This window comes from Schistocerca americana, chromosome 1 (genome assembly GCF_021461395.2).
Source record: "Schistocerca americana isolate TAMUIC-IGC-003095 chromosome 1, iqSchAmer2.1, whole genome shotgun sequence".
Classification (NCBI taxonomy): domain Eukaryota; kingdom Metazoa; phylum Arthropoda; class Insecta; order Orthoptera; family Acrididae; genus Schistocerca; species Schistocerca americana.
In genome coordinates, this window is record NC_060119.1 from 1,040,938,645 (window position 1) to 1,040,959,991 (window position 21,347).

The following is a 21,347-nucleotide window of genomic DNA, read 5'->3' on the forward strand; positions in this document are numbered from 1 at the left end:
GCAACAGTAGTACTAAATCAACGATTTTCATAACTGTTTGTTTAATCCCTCCTCTACTCTCTGATGTATGACTTTCAGAGACCACCTTCAACTTCTGAAAATTCATTTATAAACCCAGCTGTAATACAGCATGACATAAAATTTGTTCTTGAATTTGAGTAACAACTTCCTGGGTAGATATCATTTCAAAACTCTGACATGCCTGTTATATTCTTTACACATTCCTTCCTTCAATTTTGTAATTCTGCTTGCAGCTATTTAGTCTGTTCATTAATAATCTCCTGAAATATATTCTCACCATAATCAACAGTGGCAGGTTTACTTTCAACGTTAGAAATTATCTCATCAACGTAAGAATGGCTCCATACCTGTAACTGTGCGCTAAACGCATTACATTTCCTTGCACCATCTTCACTGCAAGGTTTACATATTTTGTCTGAAGTATGCACCTGTCTCTGCAATGTAATGACATTAGCTTCTATTTTTTCTGTTAATTCCCTTGTATTAATTTGTACTTTTTCTCCTGCTTTCTCACCCAATTCCTTATTATTATCCTTGCTTATCTTCAGACTAATCTCCACTCTCTAATTAAGTCACTTCACATCAGCTCTGAATTCATTTGTTTGCTTGCATCTAGTTTTTCATCAAGTCTTTTTGTATTGGTCTCTAACTTCCTTAAGGATGGCAGCAAAAAATTATGGGAACAGACTGATGAATCGTAAGTGTAGGAACTGAAGTGTTACTCTGCTGTTCAGTCTGAACAGGATAAGCTGCAGAGGTTCCATAGGCTCCTACTGATGTACCATAACTAGTAGATTCAGTTGACAGAACCACAACAGATTCAAGTGTTCCATCAATCCAAGATTATGATATTAACCCCTTGATTCACAAAACTAACTTTTTGGGTACAAAAACTTCCTTCTTGATTAACTGACATCTTAACTGAGCCACTGTGAGAACAACTGGCACATTCTGGTATAGCACCAGTATGGAAAATAACTCAATCAGAAATTTCCATCAACTAAGATTCATCACATCTTTGTTGATGTTTCCCAAAATGCACCCTTGTTGCCTCACTCTGGCTAAATGTAGGCATCTCCATTATGCACTGAATAATGTCACCACCAAGGAGCAACCAACATCTTCAAAGACACACATCAAAGTTTGACACATCAAACGGGGTATATTCCATAAAAAATTCTCAGAAAACAAATCATCCAGGAAGCCTCAAACAATTCTTCACAAAGTGCCTAATTATTAAGACAAGGAATATAACTGCTCAAAATTTCTCCTCAGTACCATAGACCAGAATCAACATCAGAAATTCATTTAGGGATTCATAATATGAAAATGACTTAATACTCAACAAAATACTACTGTAGCAATGAAATATCAAAAAAACTTTGCAATTTATTCCACAAGAGTGTTACCTGAACATCCACAAGAGCCCCAAATAGTCTTAAGCCTCTACCTATCTCCTCCACATAAAAGCAGATCCTGATTCACGTACAAAAAATTTTAAAGTCCCGAAAACTTATCTAGCAGACAAGTAAATAAATACAGGTAAACTACAGTAAGTTCAATGTCTTTAACATCTCTTAATCAACTAGAAATGCCTCCTCAATGGAGTCTGTATGTCAATTCCTTTAAAAGAAAATTCATGGGGTGGGGAGGGGGAAGATGAATTTCTCAAACCAACACCTCAAGTCATAGAAACTGATTCTTAAAGAAAGATTCCAACACTGACTCACAGTACTATTAAATTCTGCATGACGCCCATACAGTTCGACACGTGGATCCTCTTACTAATACCTGAATCATGAATAAATAAATTCCAACATTTTCCTCAGGTAAAAAATATCGTTGTAATTAGTCAACATCAATCTGCGAAAGGAGACCTCACAAACAGCTAGGTAGTTGAAGGAGAAACAAACAGAAATCTCATACTCATTACAAAGTGAACTTCCCTGTATTTTAAAAATAAATGACAAGTCTTCAGAGCATAAAATTCAACAAAATTTTAATTACAACCCAAGTCCACCACATTCCACAAAATCACCACCTTGTGTTGCTTTATCATCAGTGTAACAGCAATAAATAATTTGATATGGTCTTCACTCTTTTTCTAAACAACTTACAGCTATTTTTCCTCTTCACTTCTACTTCGTCAACACAAAACATTTAACCACATAAATCTCATACCCAAAAGAACAGATAAAATGGAAATACTCAGTAATTTGATTTCAAAACATGAATGTAAATGTGAAGTTGTACGTTGTCATCACAAGTAACACAACCATGCAGTGAAAGACTTAAAGCAGTAATAAACATCACAGTTAAGATGTGTACCGTGTAACTAATCAGAAAAAATTCATACTGGCAAAAGATGCTGGCAGGATACCCGGTATTGAAAAATATGGGCAGATATGGTAAGAAACACATTAAATGAAAAAAACTGTAGCTAGTAAATGACCAGCAAATTCATAGGAACGAAAAATTCTGGCAGGGTGTTATGATAAAAAGCAATGACTAGATTCATAAGTAGTAATAATTAAGTCCTGTTACCACGTGATTCAAAGCGTATAAATCTTACACCCAGATCATAATTTGGATACGCTGTAAGACTCTTAAAATTTAGTAGAAATAATCACATACACACGCCGTTTCATAATACAGCATGACTGAGAGAAACGTGCTTCCATAGTTAGTATCTGAGTACCTGAACAGTGATTCCTTAAAGATTGCTCCGAAACTGTACATGTTTTAGCTTCTTGATTGTAGCATCTAACTGTGCAATGAGGATATCTCCCCAGTTTTATAACTGTTGACTTGAAGTACACCATCTGAAAATTTAATTCATAAATATCATTTACACATAAGATCAAGACCGTGTGAGAGATTACTTTGCACTAGATCTGATAAACAGCAATCGCTGAACAGCACCAGTTGACCTACGTTATCAGCACCTTTAACTTGACAGCATGGAAAGAAGAACTACATATTACTAATGTCACACGACCACAAGTCAGTATGTGACTGTCGATACATCAGAATATTCATGGGTCTTGAGGCTAGCCCACAACATGTAATAAGATGTCTACCTTGCAATGTGCCATGATCTTGTATCTTAATAACCAAGAATTATATATATATATATATATATATATATATATATATATATATATATAAGCATAAAGTAGTTTTGCTTTAATCAGAACCGTAAGTTGAGAACGTGATGTTTCGATTGCTTGTCGTTAATATGAATCTAATACTTGTAGGTTTGAATAACCACGTGGGTCCATGTGTTCATTTACCATATGATAGCTTATACTTATATATATATATATATATATATATATATATATATATATATATATAGAAATCAAAAAAGAGATGAGTGTCCAAAGGACTGACTTATCATACATAACAGTCAAAACAACCTTCTGTAAAATTAAAAGCAAGGGCGGTGAAACTAAGAGTGCAATGGGAATTCCATTGTTGAACGCAGAAAACAGAGCGGATAGGTGGAAATAGTACAGTGAAGGACTCGCTGAGGGGGAGGATTCGTCTGATGAAGTGATAAAAGAATAAACCGGAGTTAACAGGAAAGAGACAGGTGGTCCAGTATTAGAGACCGGCTTTAAAAGACTTAAGATCATATAAGACAGTTAGGATCGATAACATTGCATATATATATAAAGCACCGTCTTCAGGCCACGAGCGGTCTACCGGGACCATCCGACCGCCGGAGGATACGGTCTCAACTTACGGTTCTGATTACAGCAAAACTACTTTATGCTTCAGGAGAGGGTAAAAACTTTGAATTTACAGTACAGTGAAATGAAGGATTCCATTCAACGAAGTTACAGCGACCTATGAGCTTCCATTTTACTACACGCAAGCACGTAGTCCCATTCCCGCTCACGGAATAATGACAACCAAGCAATGGTAATACAACCTCAGCATCTTAACTAAGCTCCCCCACAGCAAGCAAACTGAAATGGTACCATCTAGTTCTTTATTCAATGAAGAATCTTCATAACATCATGGACCTCAATCAAACAAAACTCGGATCTCCCTACAACAGCACAGACATCCTCCAGCCACAGCACCAGAAACTAGTACCCAACGAGAGATAGAAAGTAGAGTGGCGAACACTCTTTCAAACAAAGACCTAGTGGCCTGCAGTCTAGGCACGAGTTACTTTGGTCGAAAACAAAATATACATAATTTCTTCAGTGACCATGCAGTAATTTTGATGTAGTTCTTGTATCGATTAATCGAAACTGATCATAGAAGACTCACATAAATTATTGCGAAGATAAATGATGTGATTTACTAATATCAAAATGTAATGTGAAGTGATGAATGGACAGCCAACTTCCACATTTTTCAAAAATCACCAGAGGAGGAGTTATTGTTCGGAATATTACTACTGGGTGACACCATTGTGAGACAGAGATTGCGAAGTCAGATACATGGTAATAACCCTGACCGAAGAGCAGATATAGGCTCATATCAGAATTTAGTCCTAATGAAGAGTAGACTGAAGTCCAAGAGAATCGCCTGGGAGATTGTATGTTGAAAGGAGTGAAGTAATGAAATACTGAGGAATGAAGACAATCGTTTGAAGTTTTCTAAGGTTATAGTTAATGCGATAATGAATACCATGACAGTCGGTTCAGTTGAAGACAAATTGACATCTCTAAAGAGGAAAGTTACCGAAGTTGGACAGATAAGGTTAACTATAAAGAAGTTTTTGGTGCGAGAAAATGTATTTCAACAAATCGATGAAGCAAGGAAGTAAAAATTTTCGGGCAAAGATGGAATTACAGTGATGTAAGTCACGAATGAAATAAACAGGAAGTTCCTGGTCAAAATAAGTCGACTGGTACTAAACATAGGACTTAATCTGAACAAGAAATTTCTGAGAAGGTACATTTGGAGCACAGCATTGCATCCAAGCGATTCAAGAGTTGTTAGATAACTGAAAAAGAGGAAAACCGATCCGTTTGAGATGGAGTGCTGTAGAACATTCTTGAAAATTTGATGGGTTGGTAAGATAATAAATAAGGAGGTTGTTCATAGAATCGTCGAGGAGAGTGTGTTCAAAGCTTTTATAGGGCAGGTTGATAGGTCAGGTGTTGAGACATGAAAGAGTGATTACATGATACTTGTGGGAGTTGTATGGATAAAAGACTGCAGTGGCAGACAAAGACTGGAGTAGTTCAGCGTGTTGGGTGCAGATGCTTCTCGGAGATTAAGGGGATGGCTCAGGAGAGGAATTCGTGGTGACCTCCATCAATCCAGTGAGGAGACTTCGAAAAAGAAATTTGACTTGGTCTTTTTTTATTTTCATATCATGCAATATCGTACCATGTATATTAATTAAAGAAGTTCCCTAGACGTCTTTCTGCACCACCATATTAGACGGAAGGAAGATTAGAATTTAACACCCTGTAGACGGTGTAGTCGTTAAAGAAGGTGTACATGGTCGGATTATGATACGATGGCAAAGGAAATCGACAGTGCCCTTTTGAAAGGAACTATCGTTTACCTGGAGCGATTTAGGAAAATCACAATCTCGATGGTCGTAAGGGGATTTGAACTGTTGTCCTTCACAATGCGAGCCTGATGTGCTAACCTCTGTGCCATCTCGCTCGGTCACAAAATCAGGTCATGAGGCCTGAACTGCTGGAACATATTTTGTGTTAAACTATTGTTGTTACTTGTAAACTGTCGCTGTCTTGGTTTGGAAGATATGTTTCGCTCTTTGGCAGCTTGTGAACATCCTGATCGGCGGCAACGACCTGTGCAACGAGTACTGCCACGTGGACGACGGCAAGGACTCGGCCGACGGGCACCGGCAGCAGCTGGAGGCGGCCCTGCTCTACCTCAAGCGCCACCTGCCGCGCACCCTCGTCAACATCATACACATCCCCAGTAAGCGTCTCAGTCACTGCATTCCACAACTTGTTAGCCTGTTTGATGGTTTGCAACTGAATAAATTTACAGAAGGTAGAAAAACTATATTTATACACTACTGGCCATTAAAATTGCTACACCACGAAGATGACTTGCTACAGACCGAAATTTAACCGACAGGAAGAAGATACTGTGTTATGCAAATGATTAGCTCTTCAGAGCATTCACACAAGGTTGGCGCCGGTGGCGACTCCTACAACGTGCTGGCACGAGGAAAGTTTCCAACCGATTTCTCATACATAAACAGCAGGTGACGGGCGTTGCCTGGTGAAACGTTGTTGTGATGCCTTGTGAAAGAAGAAGAAATGTGTACCATCACGTTTCCGACTTTGATAAAGGTCGGATTGTAGCGTATCGCGATTTCGGTTTATCGCGTTGGCCGAGATCCAATGACTGTTAGCAGAATATGGAATCGGTGGGTTCAGGAGCGTAATACGGAACGCCGTGCTGGATCCCAACGGCCTCGTATCACTATCAGTCGAGATGACAGGCATCTTATCCGCATGGCTGTAACGGATCGTGCAGCCACGTCTCGATCCCTGAGTCAACACATGGGGACGTTTGCAAGACAACAACCATCTGCACGAACAGTTCGACGACTTTTGCAGCAGTATGGACTATCTGGCCGGAGACCATGGCTGCGGTTACCCTTGACGCTGCATCACAGACAGGAGCGCCTGCGATGGTGTTCTCAACGATGAAACTGGGTGCACGAATGGCAAAACGTCATTTTTTCGGATGAATCCAGGTTCTGTTTACAGCATCATGATGGTCGCATCCGTGTTTGGCAACATCATGGTGAACGCACATTGGAAACGTGCATTCGTAATCGCCATACTGGCGTATCACCCGGCGTGATGTTATGGGGTGCCATTGGTTACACGTCTCGGTCACCTCTTGTTCGCATTGACGGCACTTTGAACAGAGGACGTTACATTTCAGATGTGTTACGACCCGTGGCTCTACCTTTCATTCGATTCCTGCGAAACCCTACGTTTGAGCAGGATAATGCACGACTGCATGTTGCAGGCCCTGTACGGGCCTTTCAGGATACAGAAAATGTTGGACTGTTGCCCTGGCCACCACATTCTCCAGATCTCTCACCAATTGGAAACGTCTGGTCAATGGTGGCTCGAGCAACTGGCTCGTCACAATACGCCAGTCACTACTCTTGATGAACTGCAGTGTCGTTTTGAAGCTGCATGGGCAGCTGTACCTGTACACGCCATCCAAGCTCTGTTTGACTCAACCCCCATGCGTATCAAGGCCGTTATTACGGCCAGAGGCGGTTTTTCCGGATACTGATTTTTCAGGATCTATGCACCCAAATTGTGTGAAAATGTAATCACATGTCAGTTTTAGTATAATATATTTGTCCAATGAATACCCATTTATCATCTCCATTTCTTCTTGTAGCAATTGTAATGGCCGGTAGTGTGTATTTGTAACAAAAAGAATAAAAACTGTCAGTACTATGCCCAACGTGACTTGAGGAGGAAAACTTCAGTAGAGGCGATTATGCATGGCCATTTATCTACGTGAAAGATACTAGGAGCACTGGGTATAAGTGCAGACATTTTATTGTTGATTGAGCAGAGTGTACTAAACAACATTACAGCAGTGTTTACTTCATTTTCAGATTCATAAATATAAATATTACAATTCCCATGTTCTTAGGTTGGGTAATGCCTCCAAGTGTACAGAGTGGTCAATTGATAGTGACCGGGCCAAATATCTCACGGGATAAGCATCAATCGAAAAAACTACAAAGAACGAAACTTGTCTAGCTTGAAGGGGAAAACCAGATGGCGCTATGATTGGCCTACTAGATAGCGCTGCCATAGGTCAAACGGAATATCAACTGCGTTTTTTTAAATAGGAACCCCCATTTTTTATTACATATTCGTGTAGTACGTAAAGAAATATGAATGTTTTAGTTGGACCACTTTTTTCGCTTTGTGATAGATGGCGCTGTAATAGTCACAAACGAATAAGTACGTGGTATCACGTAACATTCCGCCAGTACGGACGGTATTTGCTTCGTGATACATTACCCGTGTTAAAATGGACTATTTCCTAATTGCGGAAAAGCTCGAATTGTGTTGATGTATGGCTATTGTGATCAAAATGCCCAACGGGCGTGTACTATCTATGCTGCTCGGTATCCTGGACGACATCATGCAAGTGTCCGGACCGTTCGCCAGATAGTTACGTCATTTAAGGAAACAGGATATGTTCAGCCACATGTGAAGCGTCAACCACGACCTGCAACAAATGACGATGCCCAAGTAGGTGTTTCAGCTGCTGTCGCGACTAATTTTATTTATCTATTTATTTATTTATTTATTGTTCCGTGGGACCAAATTAAGGAGAAGTCTCCATGGTCATGGAACGAGTCAATACATGAAATTATAACACGATATTAGAAACAGATAAAATGAAATATAAAAAACCATATTCAGGTGACAAGGCGTGAGTTTAAATGAAGAAAATCAACAATGTAACACTGGAATTTGCTTAATTCTTTAGCTCTTCCAGGAGCTCCTCGACAGAATAGAAGGAGTGAGCCATGAGGAAACTCTTCAGTTTAGACTTAAAAGAGTTTGGGCTACTGCTAAGATTTTTGAGTTCTTGTGGTTGCTTATTGAAAATGGATGCAGCAGAACACTGCACTCCTTTCTGCACAAGAGTCAAGGAAGTGCATTCTACACGCAGATTTGATTTCTGCCTAGTATTAACTGAGTGAAGGCTGCTAACTCTTGGGAATAGGCTAATATTGCTAACAACAAACGACATTAAAGAAAATATATACTGTGAGGGCAATGTCAGAATTTCCAGATTTTTGAATAGGGGTCGACAAGAAGTTCTCGAACTTACACCACATATAGCTCGAACAGCCCGTTTTTGAGCCAAAAATACCCTTTTTGAATCAGAAGAATTACCCCAAAAAATAATACCATACGACATAAGCGTATGAAAATATGCGAAGTAGACTACTTTTCGTGTTGAAGTGTCACTTATTTCATATACTGTTCTAATGGTAAATAAAGCAGCATTTAGCTTCTGAACAAGATCCTGGACATGGGCTTTCTGCAACAGCTTACCATCTATCCGAACGCCTAGGAACTTGAACTGTTCCGTCTCGCTTATAATATGCCTATTCTGTTTGATCAAAATATCGGTTCTTATTGAATTGTGAGTTAGAAACTGTAAAACTGAGTCTTACTGTGACTTAGCATCAAATTATTTTCCACAAGCCACGAACTTATTTCATGAACTACATTATTTGTTACTGTTTCAATATTACACACAAGATCCTTCACTATCAAGCTGGTGTCATCAGCAAACAGAAATATTTTTGAATCACCTGTAATACTAGAAGGCATATCATTTATATAAATAAGAAACAGTAGTGGCCCCAGCACCGACCCTTGGGGAACGCCCCACTTAACAGTGCCCCATTGGGACTGAACATCACTACCACTCTCAATATTGCGGAGAATTACCCTCTGCTTTCTGTTCTTAAAGTAAGAGGCGAACAAATTATAAGCTACTTCCCTTACTCCATAATGGTCCAACTTCTGCAGTAATATTTTGTGGTCAACACAGTCAAAAGCCTTCGTTAAATCAAAGAAAACACCTAGCGTTCGCAACCTTCTATTTAATCCGTCCAAAACCTCACAGAGAAAAGAGAATATAGCATTTTCAGTTGTCAAACCATTTCTAAAACCAAACTGAACATTTGACAGCAAATTATGTGAATTTAAATGCTCCAGTAACCTTGTATATACAACCTACTCGATAACTTTAGCAAACACAGATGGCATAGAAATAGGTCTATAATTGTCAACATTATCAATGTCTCCCTTTTTATAAAGTGGCTTCACTACCGAGTACTTCAATCGGTCAGGAAACCGACAACTCCTAAAGGAAAAGTTACAGATATGGCTAAGAACTGGTCTAACATACATAGAACAATACTTCAGTATTCTGCTAGATACCACGTCAAATCCATGAGAGTTCTTGGTCTTTAGTGATTTAATTATTAACTCAATCTCCCTCTTGTCAGTATCATGGAGGAGCATTTCAGGTAACAGTCTCGGAACACTTTTTTCTAAGAGCGCTATATGATTCCCTGTTGGGACTAGGTTTCTATTTAGTTCACCTGCTATATTCAGAAAGTGATTATTAAATACTGTACATATATGCGACTTATCAGTAACACGGACATTCCCACTGCGCACTGATTCTATATCCTCGACCTGTCTCTGCAGACCAGCAACTTCCTTTACGACTGACCATATGGTTTTAATTTTATCCTGAGACTTGCTATTCTATCTGCATGCCACATACTTTTGCCTTCCTAATAACATTTTTAAGCACCTTACAATACTGTTTGTAATGGGCTGCTGCATTTAGATTTTGACTGTTTCTAACGTTTTGATATAATTGCCACTTTGTTCTACAAGATATTCTTATCCCTTTAGTCAGCCACCCAGGCTGCCTGTTTGTGCTAGTACCCTGTTTTGAACGTTCTAACGGAAAGCAACTTTCAAAGAGCACGAGAAAAGTCTTGAGGAAAGCATTATATTTATCGTCTACTGTATCAGCACTATAAACATCTTGCCACTCTTGTTCCTTGATAAGGTTTACAAAAGTCTCTACAGCAACTGGATCAGCTTTCCTAAAAAGTTTGTAACTATATTTAACATGTGTTGCAGCACAAAAATCTTTTAGACTTAAAATTTGTGCATCATGATCTGAAAGGCCATTCACCTTTTTGCTAACAGAATGCCCTTCTAGTAATGAGGAATGAACAAAAATGTTGTCAAGGTTGTTCTACTGTTCCCTTGCACTCTCGTGGGAAAGAATACGGTTTGCATAAGATTATATGAATTAAAGAGGTCCACCAGCATCCTCTTCCTTGCACAATCACTTATACAATTAATTAATATTGAAGTCACCACATATAACTAACTTTTTGTATTTCCTGTAAAGTGAACCAAGAACCTCCTCTAGCTTTAGCAAAAATGTTGTGAAATCCGAGTCTGGGGATCTATAAATAACAACAGTTAGAAGTTTAGCTCCGTTAAATTTAACCACACCTGCACAACATTCAAACACCTTTTCAGTGCAGTACTTTGAAACACCAATTGACTCTGGGATGCCGTCTTTCACATACATGGCTACTCCCCCACACCGCAAAGAGCTCCTCGAAAAGCTGCCAGCCAACCTGTATCCTGGTGAAGGAAGCCTCTGAATTATCTCCTTATTTAAGAAGTGTTCAGATATACCAATAATTTCCGCACATCAGTAGCAGACAAACTGCGCGAGAATCGGGAATCTCTAAAGCGTCGGTGTTGTGAATGTTGCATCAACATCGATTACACCCGTACCATATTTCTACTCACCAGGAACTGAATGACGACGACTTTGAACGTCGTGCACAGTTCTGTCATTAGACACAACAGATATTACAGGACGATGACAGATTTTTTGCACGCGTTCTATTTAGCGACGAAGCGTCATTCACCAACAGCGGTAACATAAATCGGCATAATATGTGCTATTGGGCAACGGAAAATCCACGATGGCTGCGACAAGTGGAACATCAGCGACCTCGGCGGGTTAATGTACTGTGCGATATTATGGGAGGAAGGACAACTGGCCCCCACTTTATCGATGGCAAAATAAATGGTGCAATGTATGCTGATTCCCTACGTAATTTTCTACCGATGTTACAACAAGATGTTTCACTTCGTGACAGAATGGCGATGTACATCCAACATGATGGGTGTCCGGCACATAACTCGCGTGCGGTTGAAGCGGTATTGAATAGCATATTTCATGACAGGTGGACTGGTCGTCGAAGCACCATACGATGGCCCACACTTTCACCGGATCTGACGTCCCCGGATTTCTTTCTGTGGGGAAAGTTGAAGGATATTTGCTATCGTGATCGACCGACAACGCCTGACAACGCATTGTCAATGCATGTGCGAACTTTACGGAAGGCGAACTACTCGCTGTTGAGAGGAATGTCGTTACACGTATTGCCAAATGCATTGAGGTTGACGGACTTCATTTTGAGCATTTATTGCATTAATGTATTTACAGGTAATCACGCTATAACAGCATGCGTTCTCAGAAATGATAAGTTCACAAAAGTACATGTATCACATTGGAACAACCGAAATAAATTGTTCAAACGTACCTACGTTCTGTATCTTAATTTAAAAAACCTACCTGTTACCAACTGTTCGTCTAAAATTGTGAGCCGTATGTTTGTGACTATTAGAGCGCCATCTATCACAAAGCGAAAAAAGTGGTCCAACTAAAACGTTAATATTTCTTAGCGTATTACACGAATATGTAATTAAAAATGGGGGTTCCCATTTAAAAAAACGCAGTCGACATCCGATTGACCAATGGCAGCGCTATCTAGTAGGCCAACCATAGCGCGCCATCTGGTTTCCCCCTTCAAGCTAGACGAGTTTCGTTCTTTGTAGTTTTTTCGTTTGACGCCTTTTTCGTGAGATATTTGGCCCGGTCACGATCAATGGACCACCCTGTATATGGCAAGAGCAAGCCATTAATACTTACTTTCCCCTGGCCGGCAAGTCAGGTGTTGACGTGTAAACACATGGACGCAATACGGTTAATCTACATTGGCAGGCGGAGTTTACTTAAAGGTGCAGTTACGACCGTGCAGAAAACATCAGTTTGTAAAGATTGTGGGAACACTGTACGACGCAGAGAAGAAACAACCAACGCACTGGTGTATGTACATGTTAAGGTGCCACATACAAAAATATCTGACCTTATACCAGTTAGACTCTGTATATTCGTGACAGGCTCTGTACAATTTGTCTGAAGCTCAAAATAGAGTTTGTTTCGACTGGTGTAAGGAAATGCTCAAAAAATTCGACCGAGAAAATAGGAAATGTGTATACAACGTGGTAGAAGGCTGATAAACTTTGATATATTCTTACGAACTGAAACCTAGTAAAGTAATCTGAGAAGCAATCCACGAAAATGATTGCTTGTTTGCTTAGTTTCAGTGTGCATATCGCAACCACTGCTTTACTGCAAGCTGCTCCAACGTTGCCTCACAGGGCACAGGCAGTCCTGGGCGACCATCAGCTCCTCCACAGGCAGGCGCCGCTAGTAGACGCTACCTGCCAAGCAGCTCAGTTGCACGGCCTATGCGCACGCACGGGGTAACTGGCTGCCCCTGCCAGCGTGCTCTGGCTCTGTGCAGTAGGATGCCGTTGGCTAGTGCCACCTGACACACTGCTCGTGTTTCGTGTTTCCTCATCCCTACCCATCAGAGCCCGTGGACGCAAGGCTGTCCGTTGCCAGACACGCGAGTAGGATCAGCGCACTTTCGAGGATCGAAGGGCAATTATTACTGAATCATGAAGCGTAAAATTACTACTGGTTCACCAAATGTTATTAATCTCAATCAGCACACAAAATGTAAACTGGAAGTAGGTATTAAGGAATAACTGGAGAAATTACACACAATTTCCAGTAACACTCTTTATTCAAATTTGGTGCAAAACTTTACGATATTTTTTTTAAAAAAAGCAACAATCATTTAACAAATAAGTCACAATTTAAGTTAGGAAAGGACTTTTAAATTATTAAATCATTACAAAAAATTTCACGCCAGTAAAAGGCAAGTACAGGAAAGCAATTTAACGTATATAACGATACGCTGTATAATATTTTCAAGATCAGCTAAATTACATGTGAATTTCACTCCATTCATTAAATGGCGCTGAATCTAACTTGTGTGCAACATATAAAGACAATCCTGTTTACAAAAGTTCTCAAAACAGAAAAACCAAAACGCATGGGTCATGGACACGGGGGACAAAACAAATGGTTCAAATGGCTCTGAGCACTATGGGACTTAACTTCAGAGGTCATCAGTCCCCTAGAACTTAGAACTACTTAAACCTAACTAACCTAAGGACATCACACACAACCATGCCCGAGGCAGGATTCGAACGTGCGACCGTAGCGGACGCGCAGCTCCAGACTGTAGCGTCTAGAACCGCTCGGCCACTCTGGCCGGCCACGGGGGGGACATTCACAGTTAATAACGTTAACATTTCCAAAATATATAAAAAAAACAAATTTGACAAATTTCTGCCAGTTAACTTACGGCAAACACACACGCTCGCCAGGTGGGCCTTGCGAACTTTTACAACATTCTCCTTTCAAGGCAACAATTTCTACCCTTAATGAAATGGCAAACTTTTGAATAGCAAGAAAACACACTAATAACCAACTACCTGTATAAAACACATAAGGCCGGCCGAAGTGGCCGCGCGGTTGTAGGCGCTACAGTCTGGAACCGAGCGACCGCTACGGTCGCAGGTTCGAAGCCTGCCTCAGGCATGGATGTGTGTGATGTCCTTAGGTTGGTTAGGTTTAATTAGTTCTAAGTTCTAGGCGACTGATGAGCGGAGAAGTTAAGTCGCATAGTGCTCAGAGCTACTTGAACCATTTTGAAAACACATAAGCACGTTGAGGCCTTAAAAGGTATTGAATTGGAAAAACACACAACGGTTTTTGCTGACTAGAAACAATATAAAAAATCTACTACGTCGTACATTAACCTTGCTTGATTATAGCCAAATATACATAAACACCAATTTACTTAAGTTACAGCTTCCAGATGAGCAGGAATTGTTATGCAATTGACTAGTTCTTACCACGAGGCAAAAGGAATTTTTCTTCTTTCTTAGAGTACCTTTTACACGTGAGTCCAGTAATACTAGTTATGTCAGGCGAGAGAATGGATCAGGTCTTAGTGCCTTGCATTTTAAACAGTACAGTCATTGGTGCCTTAGACTTTCACAGACATGGCAGAGGCTAACGGTCGAATAAACCCGTAGGTAACCTGGGAGGGGAAAGAAGCAATCCGAACCACAGATTTACTCTGACTCCCTTTCGTCCTCAAAAGGGGACAAACGGACCACCCTTTCTAATATTACCACCTTCCTGCGGGTGGGCAGACGAGAAGAATGGCGGGAACCCCCCCCCCCCCCCCCCCCCGCAAAAAGAACCGCTGGTATAATTAACAAGAATAATTAAATTGAATTCAATTAAACTTCATAAAACCTGTTAACAATCAATACTCAACTTCTGGTGTGTTAAGAGTCCCAGGACTGAACCAACACAGCACCTCCAAATGCTCTGCCGAGCCGCCCGCTGCCAGCCGTTTCAACGGACGCAGGAAGGCGCGCCGATTTTCAGAACCTCCTTGCCGGTCTACCGCATATGGCCGAACTGCAGATTGGGCCCACTGCGGACCCACGCTCAGGAAGATTCCTTTCGCGACGAGCAGATAACGCCCCACACCACGAAGCCGCTGCTCGCGTCGCTTACGCTGATGCTGCGGTCTGCGTGCTGCCGTCCAGCACCGGCAGAGAAGTCGCTTCCTGATGCGCCGACTGCCAGCTCTCCATGAGAGCCCATACAGACACTTCTTAAACCCATGCGAACCGAACGTTTCCCCTTTCCCGCTAGAGGGGAAGCCTTCAATTGCGACAACGGCGCCACCGCCAGAAAACGGAGGGCGACTGCTTCACGCTACGCGCTGCGGTGCGCTTTTCAAAGCTAACTTTACTACGGCTCAAATTGTATATAGCTATTTCTTTGCCGCAAGTCACCGATTAAACTAGGATAAAAGCGGAAAATGTCGCATCATTCTTGATGCGACGAGAGGAGGGAACCAAAGGGGGAAACGTACACTAAAAGGAAAGGTAGAGGAAGGTATTAAAATCATATAGCAGATGGCTTGGGCTGGCTGATCACAAGGATAAAAAAGGATGAGCCAGCCACTCTGCAACATACTAAAATCGTCATCCTAAATGACAAGGCGAGAAGAACACACACAGGGAATGACGAACACCAAGGCAAACAAAAAACAAAGAAAGAGTGATGAAGAGATAAAAGGGAGGGAGAGTGGAGGCCTGGGAGAAAAGGCCAGACGCGCATGGTCCGATAAAAACACTCCTCACGAATAAAAAGTAAAACCAAATCGGCCATTGAGGCATTGTCACCCAACGCCGTAGGTAGAGGGCTAGGAAGGTTAGAAGTCCTCCGCAGAGCGGCTAAAATTGGGCGGTCCAACAACAGGCGGACGGCAGTAATACGGGAGCCACAGCGACACCGAGGTGGGTCCTCGCGACGGAGGAGGTGACCATGTGTTAGCAAAGTATGGCCGATGCGGAGCCGGCAAAGGAGAATAGAGTCGTTGTGAGTGGCTTGCATGGATGACAGACACACATTCCTTCTCTCTTAGATAACACGGAGTTCGTTTTGGGTACTGAGGGTGCGCCATTCTTTATCACAGACCGCGAAAACTTTGCGGCGGAAGAATGATCAGAGATCAGTCTCCGGCAGGCAGATCTCCAGAGTTGGTTTACCGCTAGCCTGTTTTTGCCAGCTGTCACATGACACGCCAAATATTAATTGACGAAAAAAAACCAAGGAATTTATTTCTCATTGCCCATAAATATCTGATTTATTACCTAAGGATTTATCTTTGTTTCCTCATGTCAACCATAAAACGTGTATACACCGATTTGAATCATCTCAAGGAGCTGCTGAATCGTTAAAAACCCATGTAATGTTTCTGGAATTGGTTTTAACTGTTGAGAGAGTGAAATTTAAATGTCGAATATTTTTTAAAACAATAAAACTCGCCAGGTTAGCCGAGAGCGCTAATGCTCTGCTTCCTGGATATGAATAGGCGCGTCCGGCGGATTAACGACGAGGGCCGGTGTGCTGGCCGGCCTGGATGCGGTTTTTGGGCTGTTTTCCAGATCCTACTAGGTGATTACCGGGCACGTCCGCATGTCTCGTCTCAGTTACGCTACTCGCAGACTTTTGAAACACGTTCGCACTATTTCATGATTTACACTACACTAGAAGCAGACAGCTGGGGTGAACTGTTTCTGTCCTGGGGGGGGGGGGGGGGGGGGGTGACGGCACCACTGCAAACTAACCATGCCAAATCCGATTGTGACCATGCTAACACTGCGGAATAAATGCCTAAGCAAAAAAAGAAATGACTTCAGCTGGGGTGAACTGTTTCTGTCCTGGGGGTGGGGGGGGGGGGCGGTTGGGGGGGTGGCGGCACCACTGCAAACTAACCATGCCAAATCCGATTGTGACCATGCTACCACTGCGGAATAAATGCCCAAGCAAAAGAAGAAATGACTTTTAAAAACAATAAAACATTTTGTCCGAAAATATTTCTCTTCAGTTTTTTTAATTTCAAAAAGGTAACAGCTGAAATGCATCATTTGCTAGCACATAATCCATGCATTATGTAGAATAAATGAAATACTTTATCTGGCAATAAGTATCATAACGTTATTATTATTTATTTGTGTTACATTTTTTCCCAAACCCATACTCTGTGTTATCTAAGTAATCCTTCAATTTATAGAAGTTATTGCTTAACAGCTACTTTTTAACGGAATTTTTAACTAAGATTGCTTTAGGAATTTCTTTAATCTCCTTTTGGCAATAATTGTACAGTTTTATTCTTGATTTAAAATTTTGTTTTATGTCTTGTTCTTTCAGGATAAAATTAAATTCATACCAGATCTTGTTTCATAGTCATGTACATAGTTCTTTCTGTAGTAGTTATTAATGCTATTTTTCATGTGTACAGCTAACTGGTAAATATTCTCACACGGTGCAGTTAAAATCCCCAGTGCTGTGAATCGATCCTTACAGTGAGCTCCAGTACTATTTTCGGTTAATGTTCGTAAGGCCGCTTTCTGGAATTTGAAAAAGTCATGTTTTGTGCATTTGCTCCCCGGATGAGAGTGCCACAGCTAAGCACTGAGAGTACATATGAATTGTAACTAAAAGACAGTGGCCGTTACGCACTGGTGACTCTAAGTGCATAACATCCTGATGACATTCTGTCTACAGGTGTCTTTGTGTGTTCACACCGTTTAAACTAAGAATCAACATTCGTTCTCAGAAATTTTGCATTTCTTACACAGACTAGAGATGTATCATGTACTATGTAAAAGTGAAATTTTCCCTCTTCAAATTCATCATATTAGTGTTCCTAATGTTCAGTGTCATTTTACTGCTTATAGACCAGTTGTAAACTTCTTTCAGGATTTCATATGCTTTTTCTGAAAGTGGTTATGTTGTTTTATCAGTGACTATGATTTGCCGTTATCAGTGGAGATAATTTTCCTCCCTGACTGACACTACTGGGAAAGTCATAGTATTAGGAACAGTACTGTTCCTAATGTGCTACCTTGAGGTAGTTGCTATCTCTGCTCTTTGTACCCTGTTTGCTAGGTACGATAGGAACCAGTCATTAGCTTCCCTTTTATTCCTAATATTTCTAGGTTATGTAATAGAATTTTCTGGACAACAATACCAAAAGCCTTAGTGTTCAAGGTATGCCTGTGATACACTCATCTTTGTCAAGAGCATCAAGTACCACTTTTTTTAACTCCACTATGGCTACCATTTCGGAAACAAAGCTGTGATTCACTTGAAAGGGTGTTTTTATTCAGGTAATTCATTAATCCGTCTTTCACAATCGATTCTATTGTTTTTGACGATAGTGAGTTAAAACATGCAGAGATACTATACCCACTTATAAGCGTCTATTTCCTATGTGCCTCATAGTAGTTTTCACGCAGTCGTCCTCTGAAACTACGGAGGTACTTGTGTCACCGGAGGTACTTGTGGTTAACCCGGTATACAAGCAAAGCCGAGACGAATGGGGAATCGTTGTAGCAATACAAGCCGTAAAATGGAAAACCCACTGATATAAGAGTCCAAATTTTTATAGCTCAGGGCCTGGAAACAAGCATGTGGGACACGGCAAAGCTGTCTGGCTATCCGTGTGCTACTATCGAGAAAATACACTCCTGGAAATTGAAATAAGAACACCGTGAATTCATTGTCCCAGGAAGGGGAAACTTTATTGACACATTCCTGGGGTCAGATACATCACATGATCACACTGACAGAACCACAGGCACATAGACACAGGCAACAGAGCATGCACAATGTCGGCACTAGTACAGCGTATATCCACCTTTCGCAGCAATGCAGGCTGCTATTCTCCCATGGAGACGATCGTAGAGATGCTGGATGTAGTCCTGTGGAACGGCTTGCCATGCCATTTCCACCTGGCGCCTCAGTTGGACCAGCGTTCGTGCTGGACGTGCAGACCGCGTGAGACGACGCTTCATCCAGTCCCAAACATGCTCAATGGGGGACAGATCCGGAGATCTTGCTGGCCGGGGTAGTTGACTTACACCTTCTAGAGCACGTTGGGTGGCACGGGATACATGCGGACGTACATTGTCCTGTTGGAACAGCAAGTTCCCTTGCCGGTCTAGGAATGATAGAACGATGGGTTCGATGACGGTTTGGATGTACCGTGCACTATTCAGTGTCCCCTCGACGATCACCAGTGGTGTACGGCCAGTGTAGGAGATCGCTCCCCACACCATGATGCCGGGTGTTGGCCCTGTGTGCCTCGGTTGTATGCAGTCCTGATTGTGGCGCTCACCTGCACGGCGCCAAACACGCATACGACCATCATTGGCACCAAGGCAGAAGCGACTCTCATCGCTGAAGACGACACGTCTCCATTCGTCCCTCCATTCACGCCTGTCGCGACACCACTGGAGGCGGGCTGCACGATGTTGGGGCGTGAGCGGAAGACGGCCTAACGGTGTGCGGGACCGTAGCCCAGCTTCATGGAGACGGTTGCGAATGGTCCTCGCCGATACCCCAGGAGCAACAGTGTCCCTAATTTGCTGGGAAGTGGCGGTGCGGTTCCCTACGGCACTGCGTAGGATCCTACGGTCTTGGCGTGCATCCGTGCGTCGCTGCGGTCCGGTCCCAGGTCGACGGGCACGTGCACCTTCCGCCGACCACTGGCGACAACATCGATGTACTGTGGAGACCTCACGCCCCACGTGTTGAGCAATTCGGCGGTACTTCCACCCGGCCTCCCGCATGCCCACTATACGCCCTCGCTCAAAGTCCGTCAACTGCACATACGGTTCACGTCCACGCTGTCGCGGCATGCTACCAGTGTTAAAGACTGCGATGGAGCTCCGTATGCCACGGCAAACTGGCTGACACTGACGGCGGCGGTGCACAAATGCTGCGCAGCTAGCGCCATTCGACGGCCAACACCGCAGTTCCTGGTGTGTCCGCTGTCCCGTGCGTGTGATCATTGCTTGTACAGCCCTCTCGCAGTGTCCGGAGCAAGTATGGTGGGTCTGACACACCGGTGTCAACGTGTTCTTTTTTCCATTTCCAGGAGTGTATATCCAGGGTAGCTGAAGAACGATGAAACCACGAGTAGGTGACAAGTTGTTGGATATCCACGTCTCATTACAAAACTTAGAGGTCGGAGGCTTGTCCCATCTGTAAAGCGGAGTAGGTGGCGATTATTGGCAGATCGGACGCCAGCATGCAAAGCTGTTTCAAGCACGAGTGTTTCCGACGGTACCATTCAGTTCAAGTTATTTAAAGCAGTGCAGCATACGGTCCCTAAGTGTCCCGTTTTGACTGAACGACATCGTCATTCCCAACTGCAGTGCACTCGGAATCATGGCGTCTGGGCCATGGTTTAATGGAAAGTGTTGCTTGGTCGGATGAGTTCCATTTCTTGTTACATCAGGGCGATTATAGTCTCTGGATACGCTATAATCCGAGCAAACCGCTGCTCGAAACACGAGCCGCACTTAGTCAAGGAGAAGGTGGGATGGTGATAGGTTGGTGTGTGGGGTGGAGAGGGGGGAGGGGGAGGGCTATATTGTGTTATGGAGAACATTCACCAAGGCTTCCATGAGACCTCTGGTACTAATCTGAGTCACCATGATGATAGCTGTAGGCTACCTCCGTCCCTTCATGCTCGTCATCTACCCCGTTGGCGGTAGCATCTTCCAGTAGGACAACAGTCCATTTCACAGTGCCATACCTTTGCTACTGTGGTTTGAAAGGGAGGGTAGTGAACTCACACATGATGAAGTCTCATGTCTCCTGGCCACGAAAATAGCCTGATCTGAACAACAGAACACGTCTCGGACGCTATCAGGCTCCGGCTCGGCGGTCATAAACCTCCGGCCAGTATTTTGCCGGAATTGCTTGGCACTTGTAACGAATTCTGGTACCATACATCTCTAGAAGACCACGAAGATCTTGTCGAATCTGTACAATGCAGAATCTCTGCTGTATCGCTCTCCAAATGCGGAACAACACACTGTTAAGCACGATATTGCACTGCAAAAAAATGGCTCTGAGCACTATGGGACTCAACATCTTAGGTCATAAGT

General features: G+C 42.4%; 1 protein-coding gene across 1 annotated transcript in view; it reads left to right on the plus strand.

Annotated features, from left to right (window-relative positions):
• The window catches only part of LOC124596161 (phospholipase B1, membrane-associated-like), a 65,837-nt gene that overhangs the window by 32,818 nt on the left and 11,672 nt on the right, over nt 1-21,347 (plus strand). The window contains exon 4 of the mRNA XM_047135199.1: nt 5,781-5,943. Coding sequence (XP_046991155.1) covers nt 5,781-5,943 — 163 coding nt within the window. The remainder of the gene's footprint in view (nt 1-5,780; nt 5,944-21,347) is intronic.